General features: G+C 40.3%; 1 protein-coding gene across 1 annotated transcript in view; it reads left to right on the plus strand.

Moving 5' to 3' along the window:
• FSTL1 (follistatin like 1) overlaps positions 1–19913 on the plus strand; it is a 69664-nt gene that overhangs the window by 33708 nt on the left and 16043 nt on the right. Inside the window, exons 3-6 of the mRNA XM_049785928.1 lie at positions 6890–6994; positions 11222–11351; positions 15897–15929; positions 17605–17735. Of these exons, the coding sequence (XP_049641885.1) occupies positions 6890–6994; positions 11222–11351; positions 15897–15929; positions 17605–17735 (399 nt within the window). The remainder of the gene's footprint in view (positions 1–6889; positions 6995–11221; positions 11352–15896; positions 15930–17604; positions 17736–19913) is intronic.

Raw genomic sequence — 19913 nt, forward strand, 5'->3', positions numbered from 1 at the left:
AACACAGTTACACATTTTGAATAGAAAATTTCAGGAATATGTTAACCCATATGCTATGATAGAAACTGAACATGAACATTAAATCAATGGGAACTTAGATTATTTTTAAATGGTAGGTCCCTCAGAAATTTCTTGGGGTTTTTTTTAACCTAAAACTAATCCTCTTACAGAGATGTATCATTTCTTCCCTAATATTTAAAGTACCATAATGGACTCCTGACAACCTACCTGAATGAAGCCAAATACGAAAAAAACAATCATTGAACATTTTCTCAGGCAGGACATGGGTGGGCCTGAGGGAAGCCAGAACATGCAGGTGCTTAATGTGTCTCTGAGATAAGCTGTTATGTGCATAAAATATTAAGTGGGACTCTGATTAATAGACCAGAAGCATTTCTTGTTTATGAAGAAAATAATAGGATTGGTGGAGAGTCAGATTTACTGTGAGCCTCATTAGGTTTTCATTTCAGACCCTTTTTTTTTCAAGGCTTCTTTCTAGACTCTTGATCTAATTTTGCACTCACCATTGTGTATTATTTTTTTTTAAAGAGTACTCAGATTGTTTTGAATTTAAGCCCCATTAAACCTGGATCTGACCCTGGAGGTGAGGGATTGGTGGTGGGCATATTAAGAACAACAGTGTCTCCACAAATGCCATGACCCCTGCTGGACACTTGAGAGGTACATACAGTGAGAAATTCCACTTTCTTCCTCCTCTCTCCTAGTATGTGGAGGCCACACCCATATATTGCAGTTTAGAGAAAAGGACTTAGAGAGACTTGAACAGGGTCACATCATGTTCCAAATAGATGCCTAGAGCCTGAAATGGTTTGCTCTCTCAGTTTTTTTCTCAGGCCCAGGCTGCTGGGTTCTATTCCAGAACTACTGCCTAGGAGCAGCCAGCATCCTGCTTAGCTAAGCTCCTCCCTCCCCTGCTCGCCTCTCACTCTCCCCAGTTTTGTGTTTTTCTTTGTCCCACCAGGCTCCATGGTGCTCTGCATAGCTGAGGGGCCCTGGTGTTCCTGTGAAGTTTCCATGACTAATTCTGGCAAAGCTAGGGGAGCCGTTCTCACATCAACAAAGCCGCTCTGTCATTGAAGTGGGGAACAGAGCCAAAATTCCACCTTGGCATACACAGGGTTGTTTCTTCAAAAAGAAAGTTGGGAAGAAGGAAATGGATGGAAGGACAGAGTTTCCCCAGTTCATTTTAGTGAAATGATAGTGTATTAAATTGACGGTTTTATGGCTTTTCTCATAAGCTTCCTCTGCCAAAGCACATGGTTCTTTCACAAATTATTTTACTTAGGGCTTTCTTATTAAACATTTTAAGCTTCTTTTGCTTTCAGATTTAATGCTGATCAGCCACAAATCCAGGCATACTATCGCTTCAACGAGTGGTTTCGCAAATATCTTGTTTTCCCTTTGTTAAAGGAACTTTTCCAACTAGAAAACTGTTTTATTATACCTAAAGTCTGATCTTATTTTGTGTTTGTTCATTTGGGATTTATGGGGGAGGGGATGTTTTGGTGGTTGTTGTTGCTGTTAATTTTTATTATAACATAGTGATTTGCCAAGTTTATGTATTTCCCATAATACATGTGTTTTAGGCATTAAATGTTCAAACACCAATCCCGTCACTAGTGTGAACCCTGCACCAGTGTCCCCAGTTTCCTAACCACCACCTAGTCCGCATCCTAGCAGACACAACTAATTTACTTCATATTATTAGCTACAAAAAAAGGCAAATTAATTGTCGAAAGTTAGATCAATAAGGATCAATTTAAGTCTTCTTTGTTACTGTTTATGCTCACTGAGCTTGATCGTCCTCTATTTAACTTTTTCAGCATACTGTGATCTTCTGGACTGACACTACTGTGAAATTTTGAGGAGTCCATAGATAGAGCTGGAACAAATTTGGTGACTTGGCATTTTGATAAGGTTAAACTGTGTACCTTTTCTACTAAAGGTTGTTAAGTGTGGCTGTGGGCTGCTGTGCCTTCAGGCAGAAAGGGGAAACTGCCCACCCCTAGTCTAAGATAGCTCCAGATCCTGACCAGCCTTACCAGACTATCTGGGAAGAATTGACAACCATCATTTTCTTTGGGACCTTAGTATGTGCAGTCATTCACTTGTAACTTTGAGCCTCAGTTTTTTGTCTGAAAAAAAAAAAAGTCAGGTAACCCCGCTCTACCTCTCTGAAAAGCTTTTGCAAATACAAAATCAAAGTAATTTTTTTGTGTGTGTGTGTGGTTTTTGGGTCACACCTGGCAGTGCTCAGGGGTTATTTCTGGCTCCAGGCTCAGAAATTGCTCCTGGCAGGCACAGGGGACCATATGGGGCGCCGGGATTTGAACCGATGACCTCCTGCATAAAAGGCAAACGCCTTACCTCCATGCTATCTCTCCGGCCCCTAAAGTAATTTTTTTTATTTATTCAGATTACTGTACAATATAGAGTATTGTTAGTTTCTCACACTGACATGCTTTGAGAGGCAGTAGCAACCCTCTTAGGTCATTTACCAAAAGTAGTTTGCATTGTGTCATTTATCATGAGGCCAGACCACTAGTGCTTATACCCCACAGGGAAAACAACACAGAAGTACGACTAAGAGATAATGCTGAAGGTTAACACTAGAAAGCTGGAATTTCTCTATGTGTCAGAGTATATGCCTTCCTCTCCTTCAGTCACACTCAAACAGCTACATTCTTGCTTCCATGTTATATTTCTATGGTCTCACACTCCTGAGGAGAACAATTTTGGCCAAATCTCTCATGCACAGCCATGAAATTGTAATCTGGCCTTGGAACTTTATTCCATATTTCATTGGTGGAAACCACCTTGTTCCCTGTAGCAATCTTTGTTGCTGTACCCTCTATTGGCAGCTCATTCCCCTCAGTGGTCCCCAAAAGGAAGTGTTGGGCTAAGGCTGACCTGCATTCCAATCCTGACTCAGCACTAAATAAATCTGAGGCCTGTGAGCATCACACAAAAAAAATTTTTTTGGTTTTTCAGGCCACACCTGTTTGATGCTCAGGGGTTACTCCTGGCTAAGCACTCAGAAATCGCCCCTGGCTTGGGGGGACCATATGGAAGGCCAGGGGATCGAACCTCGGTCCTTTCTTGGCTAGCGCTTGCAAGGCAGATACCTTACCTCTAGCGTCACCTCACCGACCCCAAAAAAATTTTTTTTGTGTGATGCATATGATTGGAAACCTGCATAGACTGGTAAGGACAGAGATCTGAAGAGGCCTGCTCAGCCCTTGTAGATCCTCTTAATTATTGTTTGTTTTGTTGCTGGACCCTTATCATCTCTAGCTAAATAACTACATACAGGTTTCCTTGCTTCCTTCCAGAGAGATGGAGATCCAGGCTGCTTGTACTTGAGTCAGAATCTCCCAGTTGGAAGATGGGCTGGAGAGAAACACAGATGTTAAGGCATTTGGCCTTGCAGTGTAACAGCCCTGGTTCACTGCACTTATATATAGATCTGTAGGCACTACCAAGAGCCACTGCTAAGCACAGAGTCAAGGATCGTCTCTATGCACTGTTGATTGTGGCCCCAACCCCTAGTGACTCTCTCCCCAAATAATCATCACTTGGAGATTATTTCCGAACTGAAAGGAATGAGTCACAAGTGAATACTACAGAAGCGCTTTCTTTATCATATCTGCTTGATCTAAGCTTCCCAAGGTCTTCACAGGTCCATGGAAAACCTTCGTGGATCAGATGAGAAGCCAGTTTTATTTCTCTTTCTGCCTTGGCACCACTCCCTGCATCAGGTAGCCCTCTCCCTGCACACTTAACACTCCTGTTATGTATGTCTCCTCCGAAGATGTTCTCAGCTCACAGTTTCAGCACTCAACCAAAACCACCTCACATTCTTAAGGTGTTGCTTTCTAAACTGTAGATTCTGACCCCCAATGGAGTCGTGTAGCATTTTAAAAACTTTGTTTTAAAATAAAATTCGTGATTCATAATGAGTTAATGTTTTGTTTGTATACCTATTTAAAAAATACATATATACCCAGGATGCCAAAATACTCAGTGACACTAAGAGGCTCCCTCCACCCACAACATTCCACCCTCTTTGCTCTCTTGGGGAAATTTTTCTTCTTTGTTGGTTTAGGCTTGAAAGCTTGCCTATGCACAGGAAGACAGTGGAGGTTTCAGGGAAGGTATTCTTTTTCAAGTGCAAGTCCCAGTATTTGGGTACTTTCTGCCTGCACCCAAGGATCACCCACCTTGTTCTCCCACTCCTGTAGCATCTTTTCCTCAGGGTGGAGAGCTGTAAGCATTGCCGCTCTGGGCTCCCAGAGACAAAGAGGGAGGTTGCCACCTATTGACTAATATGCCACCTGCAAAGAGAGATGCTTGCAGAACTAGCAGCTTCCCACGTCTCTGTGATCTTGAACAAAAGGGTAATCAGATGCTATTTTCTAGCCATTTAGTTCAATCCTCTTGCTCTCAGCATGGCCATTCCAAGAAAAGAAGGACTGGACACATGACTACCAAAGTGCTGGCAGCATCCATGGGAAAATGATCTGAAAATCATTCGCCCACTGTACTGATGAACATTTTCTATTGTGCTGCAGGCACTTGGTTTTGCACAGTAACAGTTAACCCCCTCACAACTTCCACTGGGATTAGAGTTCCCATTTTATACAGGTATAAACTGAGGTTTGAGAGTACTTGCCTGTGACTATGGCCACAGGCCATATGACCTTTGTCTGACATTTGCTGATTGTCTAATTACACATGTTACTGCCCCGTGTTACAGTTCTTTCATCTTCAATCCACTTGATATAAAAATAAATAAGAGATAATGCTTTTCCCTTGGTTATGTAGGGTCTGAGCTCTCCCACTTTCTAATTATTTAACCTGAGATTCAATTCCCTCATCTGTAAAAAGTGTATAATTTTGGTGTCTAATTTAAGATTGTTGTAGAGGTTGAGTGACAATTAATAAATATTTATATATATATTTATATGTATAATGAATATCTCTTAGTAGATACAAGGTATTTATAAATGAGAACTTTCATCTCTAGACTAAAGATCTGAGTTGGAATCTTCTCTCTCATTTTTAGTTTTGGGACCTTTAGTTTTGTTTAGTACCTTCCACAGACTGTTGCAGGAATCCCTATGCCATTCACGTTGATAATATTTTTTACAGGTCGCTTGCATTATAGCTAGTGATGCACTTCATAATATATTTTTTACCCTCATAGGACAGAACAAGTATTTATCCCTATTTTAGAGATTTGAAAACAGACTGAGTATTAAAGAGACTCACTACAGACACATTGATTACTATAAGTGATAAGATATTACACTGTCTGTTTGAAAAGCTGTGTGCTTTTTTTTAATATGGGCATATGCTTTCTGCGTGTCCCCCCTCTAGTTTTTGTTGAATACTGGTCAACAAATACCTTTTCTTCCTGACTTGCTTTTCATTTTTCCAGGGTGTTTTCAAAAGGGCGGTGCCTGGAGAATAGACTTGACTTGTTCTCCACTCATGATTTAGGAAACAACAGCTTTCCCATTCCCCCTTGTCTCGCGGGAATAACTTTCCTTTTCTTCCTTGCCTCCCAGCGTTATTTGAATTCGCCTTAGCAACATCCAGAAATAATGGGTTTAGCAACAGCAAGCAAACCAATGAAATGTGAGCATGGGAAGGGTTTCTAGACCAATGGAAGCCACCCTGCATTGCTGGCAAGATGGCTCTGGAGAGAAAATAATTAGCATGGAGATTGCAGAGCAGCCTGCAGATGGCAGCAGACCTGCTGTGTTGGGTACAGCCTGTATTCAACTCATCTTTTGGTTTTATTTGTTTGCTTTCTCTGACCTATTCCACGGAAAACGTTTGCCAACCATAAGAATTGTAAAGTTAAAAGCTTTAGGGGAGGGATTTCTCCACAGGATATAGTAGGCATGTTCTGAAGTGTTCCATCTTGGTTTCATCTCCATTTTTACTATATCAGTTCCCTGACTTTCCAAGACATTCTTCCATCTTTATTCAGAATAGTTACAAAACCTCAGTGGACAATGACTAGAAATCTGTGGTAACTGCCTGCCCAGCTGGGGAGGTCTCTAGAGGATGGAATCATAGTCTCCTTTTTCAGTTACCATCACTTCTGGTCTGAAGTAATGTGAGGTGGGGCTGACTTTTTTTGCCACAGTTAATATAAGGGAAGAAATGTGTCACCAACAGATTAGTCCCGAGGTGCATCCATATTTGCAGTGACATTCATGGGGACTTGTCTCAGTGTTGTCATTTTCACTGCATTAGGTCTAAGCAGAAATGTCTAATCCCCAGAAACCATCATGTCCGATGGTTTGACCATTTTTATCTTGATGCCTTGAGTAAGATCCTAGTAAACAGATACATATACATAGTAAGCAGATACATATTTCTTATACTTTGACTATCCTATTTAGGGGGCGGTGGGTCCACACCCAGCAGTTCCCAGGGTTTACTTCTTCCTGGCTTTTGCTTAGGAATCACGTCTGGAGTGTTCAGAGGCTCATATGCAGTCCTGGGTTTAAAAATGCCTAAACCCTTGTACTGTCTCTCCAATCCTCTCTCCAATTGATAGTGCAATGTTGGTATAATAATATATGACTTATACAGTGGTACTCAATACATATTTTTAAAGAAAGCAAGTATGCGGGGGAGGAAATTCCTGCTCTTACAGGAACAATCTTATTAAAGACTCAGGAGTAGCTGAACCTGGGGGGCAAGACCACTGGCCAGGCTGCTTCTATCCTTGAAATCACTTGTGGAAGTTTGGGCCTTGGGGCCTTGATCCCAAGATGTTGCCACCCTAGCATCTCCTTGGTATGATGCCAACCATGCCAGCGAAGTGACTTGGTTTCCTTTATGGTTTCAGGAAGAACTAAGAAGCAAATCCAAGATCTGTGCCAATGTATTTTGTGGAGCTGGCCGGGAGTGTACAGTCACAGAAAAAGGGGAACCGACCTGCCTATGCATCGAGGTAAGTCCTGAGGTCAGGAGGTGGAGGACAGTTGTGAGGGCCAGCATGATTATCTCACTGGCACTGCAAATTGGCAGAGTGAAGCCAGTTATTTCACCATTATTATAAAGGCCTGCTGTGTCTATCTGAAAGATGTAATGTTTTCAGCCTAGGAGTTAGAAATTAGGCATGAGGTCAAGATTTTTTTTTCAGAACAAAATTTAGTTTTGTATGATATTTTGTTTGTAATTTGGGGCTATACCCAGCTATGCTTAGGGTTTACTCCTGAATCTGTACTCAAAAATCACTCCTGGGGCCGGAGGGATAGCATGGAGGTAAGGCGTTTGCCTTTCATGCAGAAGGTCATCGGTTCGAATCCCGGCGTCCCATATGGTCCCTCGTGCCTGCCAGGAGCAATTTCTGAGCATGGAGCCAGGAGTAACCCCTGAGCACTGCCGGGTGTGACCCAAAAACCACAAAAAAAAAAAAAATCACTCCTGGCAGTGCTCAGGGATACAAGGGATCAAACCTGGGTTGGCCAAGTGCAAGGCAAATATCCTACCTGCTGTTCCATCTCTCTACCTCCCCTGTATGATTTTATTTTATTGTTTGTTTTTGGTTCACACCCAGCAGTCCTCAAGGCTTATTCCTGGCATAATTTGTATGTGGCCCTGGAAATATTCAAGCATCACTCCTAACAGTGCTTAAAGGACCATATATGGTATTGGGGATCAAGTTGGAATTGTCTAAATACCCGTATATCTCTCTGGTCTCATATGAAAATTAAAAATTAACAATTGGTTTAAAGAAATAGCCCAATGGACTAAACATATGCCTTGCATAACAAAAGGAAGATTCAATCTCAGGCACCACATCTTCCCTCCCCAATACTGCCAAGAGCAGCCCCTAAGCATCAAACCAGGCATATTTCAAAAGACAAAACAAAATAAATAAAAATAAAAACAATTACCTTATAAGCCAAATAATTCAAATATTTATACAAATTAAAAATTAATTATCTTTCTCTTAATCCTCAAAAAATATCATTAGTCTGAAATAACTAGTGTTTATAATTCAGAACATAGTATAGCATCTTTTTTCTGTGCTATTGTAAATTTAAATTAGATTTTTCCCCTAATTTACACATAGTGGAATGTTAATAGAAGCAAACTGCCTTTTGTACTCATTAGTGTATCACAAATTTCCAAGCCAATAATACATAGAATTCTAGCTCAATTTTATTTATTTATTTTTTTTTTTTTTTGTGGTTTTTGGGTCACACCCGGCAGTGCTCAGGGCTTATTTCTGGCTCCAGGCTTAGAAATTGCTCCTGGCAGGCACGGGGGACCATATGGGACGCCAGGATTCGAACCGATGACCTCCTGCATGAAAGGCAAACACCTTACCTCCATGCTATCTCTCCAGCCCCTCAATTTTATTTTTTTAATAATAATATCTATATTTAAGCATCATGATTACAAACATGTTTGTAGTTGGATTTCAGTTATAGCAAAGAACAACCCCCTTCACCAGTGCAACATTCCCACCACCAATGACCCCATTTCCCTCCTCCCCCAACCCCTGCCTGTATTCAAGACAGGCATTCTATTTCTCTCACTCATGACCATTGACATGACAGTTGTTAGTGTAGTTATTTCTCTAACTGCACTCAGCTCTCTTTGTGGTAAGCTCCATATTGTGGGCTGGTCCTTGCAGCTATTGTCTCTATTGTCTCTGGGTCTTATTACAATAATGTCTTTTATTTTTCTTAAATCCAGCTCAAGTTTAAATAACTATGTAATATTTAGTTTATACAGTCTTAAACTAAATGTGATTTTAAAAAATATTAATTTATTTTATCTTTTCCCAATAAAAGTACCTGTAGGTGGTTTCTACAGTTGTTTACCATAACAAACAATACCCTCCTCGTGCCAACTTCCTTACACACCACTGCCTGTTTTTCTGTAATTGATTCTATCAGGCCTTGCTTAGGTCAGAAGACAGAGCAGTGTTTTTCAGGATGACAGAGTGCAGGCTATTCTTTGCTTTTAGTGATATTTAATTAATTTAAATTAATACTTGTTTTTAGGGTATTAGTACATTTTTCTCTTCAGGAGAACATAAATACTTTAGGTATGTGCTCATCTGACTAGACACCCACATCCATCTTCCTTTCAATAAATACATTCCTAGAAGAGGGATCCTGATCTGTGGCCTTGGAAAAGATGTCTTTTAGCTCAGAAATATGAATTCAGGGAGGAGAAATAGTGTGGGTAGGGTGCTAGCCTTTGTACTGAGCTGATCCGGATTCAATCCTGACTTTCAATATAGTTGAACACCTCCAGTAATGAAACCTGAGTGCAAAGCCAGAAGTAAACCTTGAGCACTGCTAATTGTGACCCAAAACCAAAAGTAAAACATTAAAGTATAAAAGAAATCTGAACCCCAGATCTGCTGGGAACCTGGAAGTGCCTCAGTAGAGGTACTTTGCCTCTAGATGGAGACATGAGCCTGGGCTTAGAATCTGTAAAGTTGGCATTAGAGTTTTGAGAAAATTCATTTCCACTGGATACTATGCAGAGATATAGTGGACTTCCCTTTTGTCTAGCACATAGTAAAAGTCCAGTTATGAGTAGTGGTTAAGTCAAATTGAACTCTGGACTTAGTGTTTGTTCTCATCTATGAACTGAAGAAGTTGGGCTGCCATCCAGTTCTAGTGTTCTGTTTCTTTCCAATTCATTTGGTCCTCCTTGCATCAATGCCTTTAATGTCTGAACTGAATTTGTTTCCCCCTTCTCCTTTGAAAAACTACAGAAGTCTAGAGAAACAAAGCTTGTCTGTACCTATGGCACACTTTTTTTTTAGTTTCTTTTTTTTTTAATAAATAATCCCTTTATTTAAACACCATGGTTACAAAATACTTGTAATTTTAAAAACCAAAGTAGAACCAAACTGCCAAGTGAACTTTAGTCCATTTCTTTATCCAAAATGATTCTCTAACCAGGTTCTCCTGTCCCACTAGTCATACAACAGGCACTTCCATTATGACAAGGAAAAGAAATGGTTCAAAAATACAAAACAATGTATATGGGATGGCAGTAATGTGTGTGTTTGTGTGTGTGCGTATGTGTGGGTGTTTGTGCATACATGCATATACATGTCTGTGTGCCTTTCAGTAGCCACACTTAGCTCAACTCTCACTCTGGAAATTTGTGTTATAAAATTTTGGAACTTTATAGATTCTGAAATCATCTACAGACTTCCTACAATGTAACAAAGTAGCAGAGAAACCATAGTCCTCATTTCTTTTTTTTAAATCTTTATTTAAACACCTTGATTACAAACATGATTGTAGTTATATGATTTCAGTCATGTAAAGAACACCCCCCCTTCACCAGTGCAACATTCCCACCACCAATGTCCCAAATCTCCCTCCTCCCCACCCCACCCAAATCTTTACTCAAGACAGGCTTTCTACTTCCCTCATTCATTCACATTGTTAGGATAGTTCTCAGTGTAGTTATTTCTCTAACAGCACTCATCACTCTGTGGTGAGCTCTATGTCGTGAGCTGCATTTTCCAGCCCTCCTCTCTTTTGTCTCTGAAAATTATTGCAATAATGTCTTTCATTTTTCTTAAAACCCATAGATGAGTGAGACCATTCTGTGTCTTTCTCTCTTTCTCTGACTTATTTCACTCAGCTAATAGACTCCATGTACATTCATGTATAGGAAAATTTTATGACTTCATCTCTCCTGATGGCTGCATTATACTCCATTGTGTATATGTACCACAGTTTCTTTAGCCATTCATCTGTTGAAGGGCATCTTGGTTGTTTCCAGAGTCTTGCTATGGTAAAAAGTGCTGCAATGAATATAGGTGTAAGGAAGGGATTTTTGTATTGTATTTTTGTGTTCCTAGGGTATATTCCTAGGAGTGGTATAGCTCATAGTCCTCACTTCTAATTAAATGTCTTACTTAATAGCAACTCTTCCATAATGAATGGAAGAGTTGACCTTGTGCTCAGATCAACCCAAGGACAATGTGCCCCAAGAGGTATTCTGATCCATCCAAGTTCGAAATGGTTTTATTGATGACAGAACTAGGGACTACTATGTTCTGATATCCTGATGGATTGAGGCCCTTCTTCCTCAGCAGGCGTCACTTCATATTAGGACCCTTTCCAGAGCAGATTTTCAAGGGGGTGCACCTTGACCGTACCAACATCATCTATGGATCTCTTTTCAGCAATGCAAGCCTCACAAGAGACCTGTATGTGGCAGCAATGGCAAGACCTACCTCAACCACTGTGAGCTGCATCGAGATGCCTGCCTCACTGGATCCAAAATCCAGGTGGACTATGATGGACACTGCAAAGGTAAGTATGTTATCCCCATACATAACTCCAGCCACAGGATGCCAGGTAACAGCTATGTGGCTGAGCTACCAGCAGTCCCTTTTGCCCTGACCTTGGGGATTAAATCCACGGAGACCTCCCACAGTTGCTTGGAGACACATTCTCTTAGTGCTTCTGAGCCTGTTAAGTATACCTTGGGTAGCTAAAGCCTCTGCCCAAGGTTTCCTACACACACCTACACATGCCTCCCAGCCCCCCACCCCTGTCCAGACAAGCTTCTAGCACTGTCTGCAACTCCGTTGAGGATAAAAGAAACACATCAGTAATAATAAAGAAGAGTTCCAATGAATTTTGTAGGCCAGAGGAATAATAAAGGAGGCAAGGCACTTGCCTTGCACATAACTGCGATGGTTACAATCTTGCACTACATAGTTTTCATAAGCACAGCTAGGGGTTGCTCCTGAGCAGAGTCAGGACTATACACTGAGTACCACCAGATGTGAACCAAAAACAGACCAAAAAGATTACCTTTTTTTTTACAAAACTGGTCATTTTCACCTTTTCCAAGCTGTCTACATTTCAATGGACACTGTCAGCCCTGACAGTATTATATTTTTTCTTTTGGCTCCTGACTACTGCCATTAGAAGGAGGGCTTTCCAGTCTCATTGTTAATTAGATACCAGCTTTCTGCCAATTGACTGCCCTACCCAGATTTTTCTGGTCCTGCCCTTCCCCTTAGAAATAAGAAGTTGTGGGGCCGGAGAGATAGCATGGAGTGAGGTGTTTGCCTTGCATTCAGAAGGACAGTGGTTCGAATCCCAGCATCCCATATGGTCCCCTGAGCTTGCCAGGAACAATTTCTGAGTGTAGAGCCAAGAGTAACCCCTGAGCGCTGCCGGGTGTAACCCAAAAACCAAAAACAAAAACAAAAAATAAGAAATTGTTTCATACCTGGTGGGTACCATTCCCTTTCTATAAATACTCCTGATGAATTCTTAAAGTCCAGACACTCATCTTCTCCTTCATCCTGAGAGGAAAAATGAGACAAATAATCTTAGTTGTGCAAAAATGAATTAAATGAAACAGGAAAAAGAAGATCAACATAAACATTTGGTTTTGACCTTTATGCGTGGTGTTAGATGGAGGTCCTAGTTCGCTTTTTCGCATGTGCTGACTACTTGTCCCAACACGACTTGCTGAAAAGGCTTTCCTTGCTCCATTTTGTGTTTCTTGCCCCTTTATCCAAGATTAATTGTATGTCTGGGAAACATTCTCTGAATACTCAAGTCTATTCCATTGATCTGAGGATCTGTCTTTATTCCAATACTGTGTTGTTTTAACTGTTGCTTTGTAGTACAATTTAAAATTGGGGAAAGTGATATTCTTTTTCCTAAAGGTTGCTTTAGCTATTCGTGGGTGTTTATTGTTCCAAATAAATTTCCATAGTGTTTAGCCCACTTCTTTGAAGAATGTCATGGGTATTCTTAGAGGAATTGCATTAAATTTGTCCAACGCTTTGGAGAGTATTGCCTTTACCTCCCAATCCATGAAAAGAATATGTATCTCCATTTCCTTGTGGCCTCTTTTTTTTTCTTGAAGCAGTGTTTTGTGGTTTTCTTTGTTTTTGTTTTTGTTTTTTATAAAATCTTTATTTAAGCCCCATGATTACAAGCATATTTGTAGTTGGTTTTCAGTTATAAACAGAATACCCCCCTTTGGTCCTATTTAGTTAAGTTGACTCCAAGGTATTTAAGTTTCTATGGCACTGTTGTGAATGGGATTGATTTTTAAAGTCCTTTCCTTCTGTCATTATTTGTGTATAAGGCCATTGATTTTTGTGTGTTAATTTTGTAGCCTGCAAGTTTGTTATATGAATCTATGTTGTTTTTATTTTAGATATATAGACATCTATGCCTATCTATATCTACAGCTGGGGTCTCAAATTCGAGGGCCGTTTGCGGCCCTCCGTACAACATTTTGTGTCCCTGTCCTAGAGGAATCTTTTTTGTTTTGTTTTGTTTTAGTTGTTTGGGTCACACCCCCCAATGTTCAAGGCTTACTACTGACTTTGCACTCAAGAATCACCCCAACTTTGCCTCCTGCGGCCCCCAGGTAAATTGAGTTTGAGACCCCTGATCTACAGATAGGTAGATATAGATTCTATGTCTATTGTTTCTATATGAATATATTGTTTAGTAGAGTTTTTAGGATTTTCTAAATATAGTATCATGTCATCTGCAAACAGTAGAGCTTGACTTCTTTCTTACCTACTGTGTGCCCTTGATATCTTTTTCTTGCCTAATTGCTATGGCAAATACTTTAAGTACTATGTTGAATAGGAGTGGCAAGAGGGGGCAGCTTTGTCTTGTATCAGATTTTAGAGGAAAGGCTTTTACTTTGTCTTCATTGTGTAAATTATCCATGGACTTGTGGCAAATATAATGAGAAAACTTCCTTCCATTACCATCTTGTTGAAAGTTTTAAAGACCTTGATAATAGACCCAGAACCATAGATATATAGGAGAACACATAGGTTAACACTCCATGACACTGAGACAACAAGACTACCATCTTGTTGAAAGTTTTAAAGACCTTGATAATAGACCCAGAACCATAGATATATAGGAGAACACATAGGTTAAACACTCCATGACACTGAGACTAAAGGCATCTTCCAGGAGGAAACACCACTCTCCAAATAAGTAGAAGCAAAGATAAACAAATGATACTACATTAAACTGAGAAACTTCTGCTCCTCAAAGGAAACAGTGACTAGGATACAAAGGTCACTCACAGAATGGGAGAAACTATTTACCCAATACCCATCAGCTAAAAAGCTAACATCTAAGATCGCAAGCTACTGACAGAACTTAACCAGAAAAAAACTTCTAACCTCATCAAAAAATGGGGAGAAGAAATGAACAGACAATTCCTCAAAGAAGAAATACAGATGGCCAAAAGCACATGAAAAAATGCTCCACATTACTAATCATCAGGGAGATACAAATCAGAACAACAATGAGGTACCATCTCATACCACAGAGCTGGCACACATCACAAAGAAGAACAATCAGTGCTGGAGGGAATGTGGAAATAAAGGAATTTTCGTTAACTGTTGGTGGGAATACTGTCTAGTTCAGCCTTTCTGGAAAACAATATGGAGATCCCTCAAAAAAATTGGAAATTGGTGGCCGGGCGGTGGCGCTAGAGGTAAGGTGCCTGCCTTGCCTGCGCTAGCCTTGGACGGACCACGGTTCGATCCCCCGGCGTCCCATATGGTCCCCCAAGCCAGGAGGTACTTCTGAGCGCATAGCCAGGAGTAACCCCTGAGCATCACCAGGTGTGGCCCAAAAACCAAAAAAAAAAAAAAAAAATTTGGAAATTGAGCTTCTGTATAATCCAACAATACCACTCCTAAGGATATGCCCTAGGAATACAAAAACACAATACAAAATGCCCTCTGCATGTCTATGTTCATTGCAGTGCTATTTACAATAGCCAAAATCTGGAAACAACCCAAATGCCCAACAACAGGTCAATGGCTAAATAAATTGTGGTACATCTACATGATGGAATACTATGCAGCTATAAAGAAAACTGAAGTTATGAAATTTTCCTATATATGTATGGACATGGAAACTTATGCTGAGTGAAATGAGTCAGAAGGAGAGAGAAAGACTCAGAATAGTCTCACTCATCTGTAGTATTTAAGAAAAAAAGACAATATTATAATAATACTCAGAGACAATAGAGATGAAGGCTAGAAGGACCAGCCCATGATATGAAGTTTACTTGTAGTAAATCTTTGTAAGATTGATGAGTGTAGTTAGAGAAATAACTATGCTAACAACTATCATGACAATGATAAAGAAATAGAAGGTAGGGAGGTTGGAGATGAAAGGCATTGATGGTGGTAAGTTTGCATTGGTGAAGGGGTGTACTTTTTTTTTTTTTGGTTTTTGTGTCACACCGGCGGTGCTGAGGGGTTACTCCTGGCTGTCTGCTCAGAAATAGCTCCTGGTAGGCACGGGGGACCATATGGGACACCGGGATTCGAACCAACCACCTTTGGTCCTAGATCTGCTGTTTGCAAGGCAAATACCGCTGTGCTATCTCTCTGGGCCTGGGGTGTACTTTTTATAACTGAAACCCAACTACAAACATATTTGTAACCATGGTGCCTAAATAAAGATATTAAAACATGATCATCATATTTAGACTTTGGATGATGGACAGAGACAAATGGATAAAAATTTTATCGGTAGTCCTCCCCTAGTGTATAGTGTTAACTCCGACACCATATAGAAAATTTTCATATTTTTGTTTTTTGTTTTTTTTTTGTTTTGGGGGCCACACCCATTTGATGCTCAGGGGTTACTCCTGGCTAAGTGCTCAGAAATTGCCGCTGGCTTGGGGGGAACAATATGGGATGCCAGGGGATCAAACCGTGGTCTTTCCTTGGCTAGCGCTTGCAAGGCAGACACCTTACCTCTAGCACCACCTCAACAGCCCCAATTTTCATATTTTTAATTTTGTATAATGTGTTTTCTCCTTTTATCTTGCAGAAAAGAAGTCTGTAAGCCCATCTGCCAGCCCAGGTAAGTTTCTGTTTTGTTTTTGTTTTTCACAGTATGCTAAGATGGAAGCAAATTTCTTTCATGGGGGGAATTTTGTGTTCCATAGTTCTTGCCCAAGTTCACAAGATCAGAACCTGTGACCCAGAACTAGTCCCTCAACACAGTTAAAAAAAAAAAAAACTACAAAACTGCACTTTTTTTTAAGCTGACATTTAAAGCAGCTGTTTAGGTCAGCACATTGGTGCTGTTTTCCATTTTTGCTGAGAAGTGATTGAACTGCTAAGACAGGAAAACTACCACACTTAGAACTCCTGAGATGTACGCTTTTTTGAAAAAGAAATTTGAAAATGCCAACATAGTTTATCCAGCCCCATTGTTATTGGATTCTATTGTTATGTTTTTGTTTTGGGGGGAGTTCTGTTTTGTTTTGTCTTTAGGTCAAATCTGGCAGTTCTTAAGAGTTACTTCTGACTCTAAGCTCAGGAATTACTCCTGGCGGGGTGCAAGGGACCATATGGGATGCTGGGGATTCAACATGGATGGGCAACATGCAAGGCAAATGACCTCTCTGCTGTACTATCACTCTGGCCTGATTTTGAATTTGGGGCCACAGCCAATAGAGCTGGAAATTAAACTTGGTAAACTAAATTGTTATCATAGGCTATAGTTATAAACATAATTATAGTTATAGATATCCTTATTGAATACTTTTCCTTAACAATTGCCTAGTAAAGTTGCTGTATACTGTTAGTTGCTCAGAAGTGAGGAAATTGGAAACCCAGAGATATGATGTGAATTTTTCTACTTCTGTTGCCCTTCTCACTGGCCTTTGCACAACCCAGCACATGTTGCCTCCCAGGAATTCCCTTTTGTCAAGGGAATTCTACCCCCATTTTGTCTCCCTGTGTACCTGACTCTCAGCCCCACCTGTTGTCACCATGTGTCCTAAAACAGCTGTTCAGAGCAGGATTTCAACCCAGCTTTCATTGGCCACATTTTTTGCCCTTTGTAACAAAGAATAATGCAAATGGTGTAAAATTTCAAGTGAGTGAAAGCTTTTGATAAACTGTGTAGATAAGAGAAGGAAAAACTAACAAAGAAAATTAAAAAAAATAGTGGCATAAAAAAAAATCCTAATGGTCTCATGAATTCTCTTGTTTTAACTCTTTTTTGAGCCAGGAGAGCTGTTCTATTGATTAATTGTTCAATCAGTAGAACTTTCTAAGGTTAGTGGAAGTTATTTTTCTACTCTACATTTTTATTTTTTGTCTTGGGCCACACCCACCTGTGTTCTGGGCTTACTCCTGACTCTGTACTGAGGAATCACTCAGGAAACCATGTGTTGTGATAGAAATTGAAACCAGGTGGACTGCATGTAAGACAAGTGTCTTAATCACCATATTATCTCTCCAGCCTCTCTTCTCTTTTTCTTACCTAGGTAGCATAGTCTCTATTTCAATGTTTTTAGTATAGACTCTTTTTTTTTTTTTAAAGAAACAGGAGCCTGAATTCTGAGTTAGTTTCCAGTGTGTATCTTTGTAAAATGCACACTTGTAAAATGCACAATCATCTTGTTTCCCTGGAGGTGACACGAGATGACAAGTGCAAAATTCCCAAGCACGTGGCAGGTGGATGCTGGGTGGGAACAGGGCTCTTTCCCCCACTGCCCAGCTCACTGCCTGCTCCTCTTTTGCAGTTGTGTGCTATCAATCCAACCGTGATGAGCTCCGCCATCGCATCATTCAGTGGCTAGAAGCAGAGATCATTCCAGATGGCTGGTTCTCTAAAGGCAGCAACTACAGTGAAATCCTAGACAAATACTTCAAGGTAACCTACAGTTGAGTCAGCACCAGAGCCAGGGAGACTCTTCTTCTGTTGCCTGATCATTATCCCAGATATAAGGAAATAGAAAACTATATAGAATCCCAAAGTGTTTCCTCATCACAAGTGATAAGGAGAGACAGTAGAGCATAGATGCCAAGTGTTGGGGTCTAAGGCATGTATGTCTGCACAATTAAAACTATAAAGGCCTTAAGAAACCTATCCATTTTTTTTTTTATTCTCATGGTTATTGTTTGGTTGTTGTCTTTGATGCTGTGGTGCTTTTTTGTAGTTGCTGATTTGGGTTTTTTGTTTGATTTTGGTTTTTTGTTGTTTGTTTATTTTGTGGGGGTTTTTGTTATGTTTTTCTTCTTTTTTCCCTTTTTCTTTTAAATTGTTATTTATAACCTCTAGATGGATTCCTCCTGGGAATTTTTTGTTTTTTGTTTTATTTTTTTTCAAACAGAACCACATAACTTGAATCATCTTGTTCTGCCTCATAATTGGGGGGGGGGGGGGGAAATGGATGGTACCAGGACCAAACAGTTAGATAAACATTGAGTAGAAATAAAAAATGAACAAACTTAAACACCAAACCCAAAGTGAACGACAACAGAATCAATACCCAACCTACAACAAGCTATGTACAGTGGGACCAGTTATACTAACAGTCCGGTTGGCAAAGCAGAGGAATACTGGGAACAGGGGTGGAGGGAGGAAAACACTGGTGGTGAGAATGCCCCTGATTCAATGTCACTATGTACCTTAAACATTGCTGTGAAAGATTCATCATCATTCACGTTGGTCACAGTAAAAATTATTTTAAAAAATAAAGAATCCTATCCATGAGAAATGTGCTCAAGATATATGTCATGCCTCCTCTAGCACCTGTCAAATTAGCTGCTGATACAGAAGCTAGTTCTGAAGCAGGCTGCTCAGCTTCTTCTCTTGTCCAGTCTGACTTTTCTGAGTTGTTACCTTGAGCAATGAGCCCTTCATTGGTTTTCATTTCATAGGTTTAGTATTTTCTTAAACCGACATATTTGTATTCTCATCTTGTTGCATAGAAGAGTTTGTTTCATTTGGGGACAGAAAAGACACTGCTTTCAAAAGGACAATGGAGGAAAGAATACAGAGTAATTAGTAAAAGAATAATCAGAGATCTTTCATGGCAGGGAGATCTTTAGAATCCTGCAGGTAGTTATTAAAATAACACTTTAGGGCCAGAGAGATAGCATGGAGGTAAAGCATTTGCCTTGCATGCATAAAGTCAGTGGTTTAAATCCCGGCATCCCATATGGTCCCCCGAGCCTGCCAGGAGCAATTTCTGAGTGTAGAGCCAGGAGTAACCCCTGAGCGCTGCCAAGTGTGACCCCTCCCCCCCAAAAAAAATAAAACAACAGTTTATAGTGTTCTTCCTATTCATTGACATGAGCACAGGCATAGAGTGATCTTTTTTTTCTTCATTTTTTTCTTTATTTAAACATCTTGATTACATAAATGATTGTGATTAGGTTTCAGTCATGTAAAGAACACCCCCTTCACCAGTGCAACATTCCCACCACCAATGTCCCAAATCTCCCTCCATCCCACCCCACCCCCACCTGTACTACAGACAGGCTTTCCAGTTCCCTCATTCATTCCATAATTATGGTAGTTCTCTGTGTAGTTATTTCTATAGCTGTACTCAACACTCTTTGTGGTGAGCTTCATGAAGTGAGCTGGTGTTCCAACCCTCCTCTCATTGTCTCTGAGGATTGTTGCAAAAATGACTTTTATTTTTCTTAAAACCCATAGATGAGTGAGACTATTCTGCGTCTCTCTCTCTCCCTCTGACTTATTTCACTCAGCGTGATAGATTCCATGTACATCCATGTATAGGAAAATTTCCTGATTTCATCTCTCCTGACGACTGCATAATATTCCAATGTGTATGTTTACCAGAGTTTCTTTAGCCATTCGTCTGTTGAAGGGCACCTTGGTTGTTTCCAGAGCTGGCTATTGTGAATAGTGCTGCAATAAATATAGGTGTGAGGAAGGGGTTTTTGTATTGTATTCTTGTGTTCTTAGGCTATATCCCTAGGAGTGGAATAGCTGGGTCGAATGGGGAGCTCAATTTCCAGATTTTGGAGGAATCTCCATATCGCTTTCCATAGAGGTTGGACTAGACGACATTCCCACCAG

Source organism: Suncus etruscus, chromosome 13, assembly GCF_024139225.1.
Source record: "Suncus etruscus isolate mSunEtr1 chromosome 13, mSunEtr1.pri.cur, whole genome shotgun sequence".
NCBI classification, from domain to species: domain Eukaryota; kingdom Metazoa; phylum Chordata; class Mammalia; order Eulipotyphla; family Soricidae; genus Suncus; species Suncus etruscus.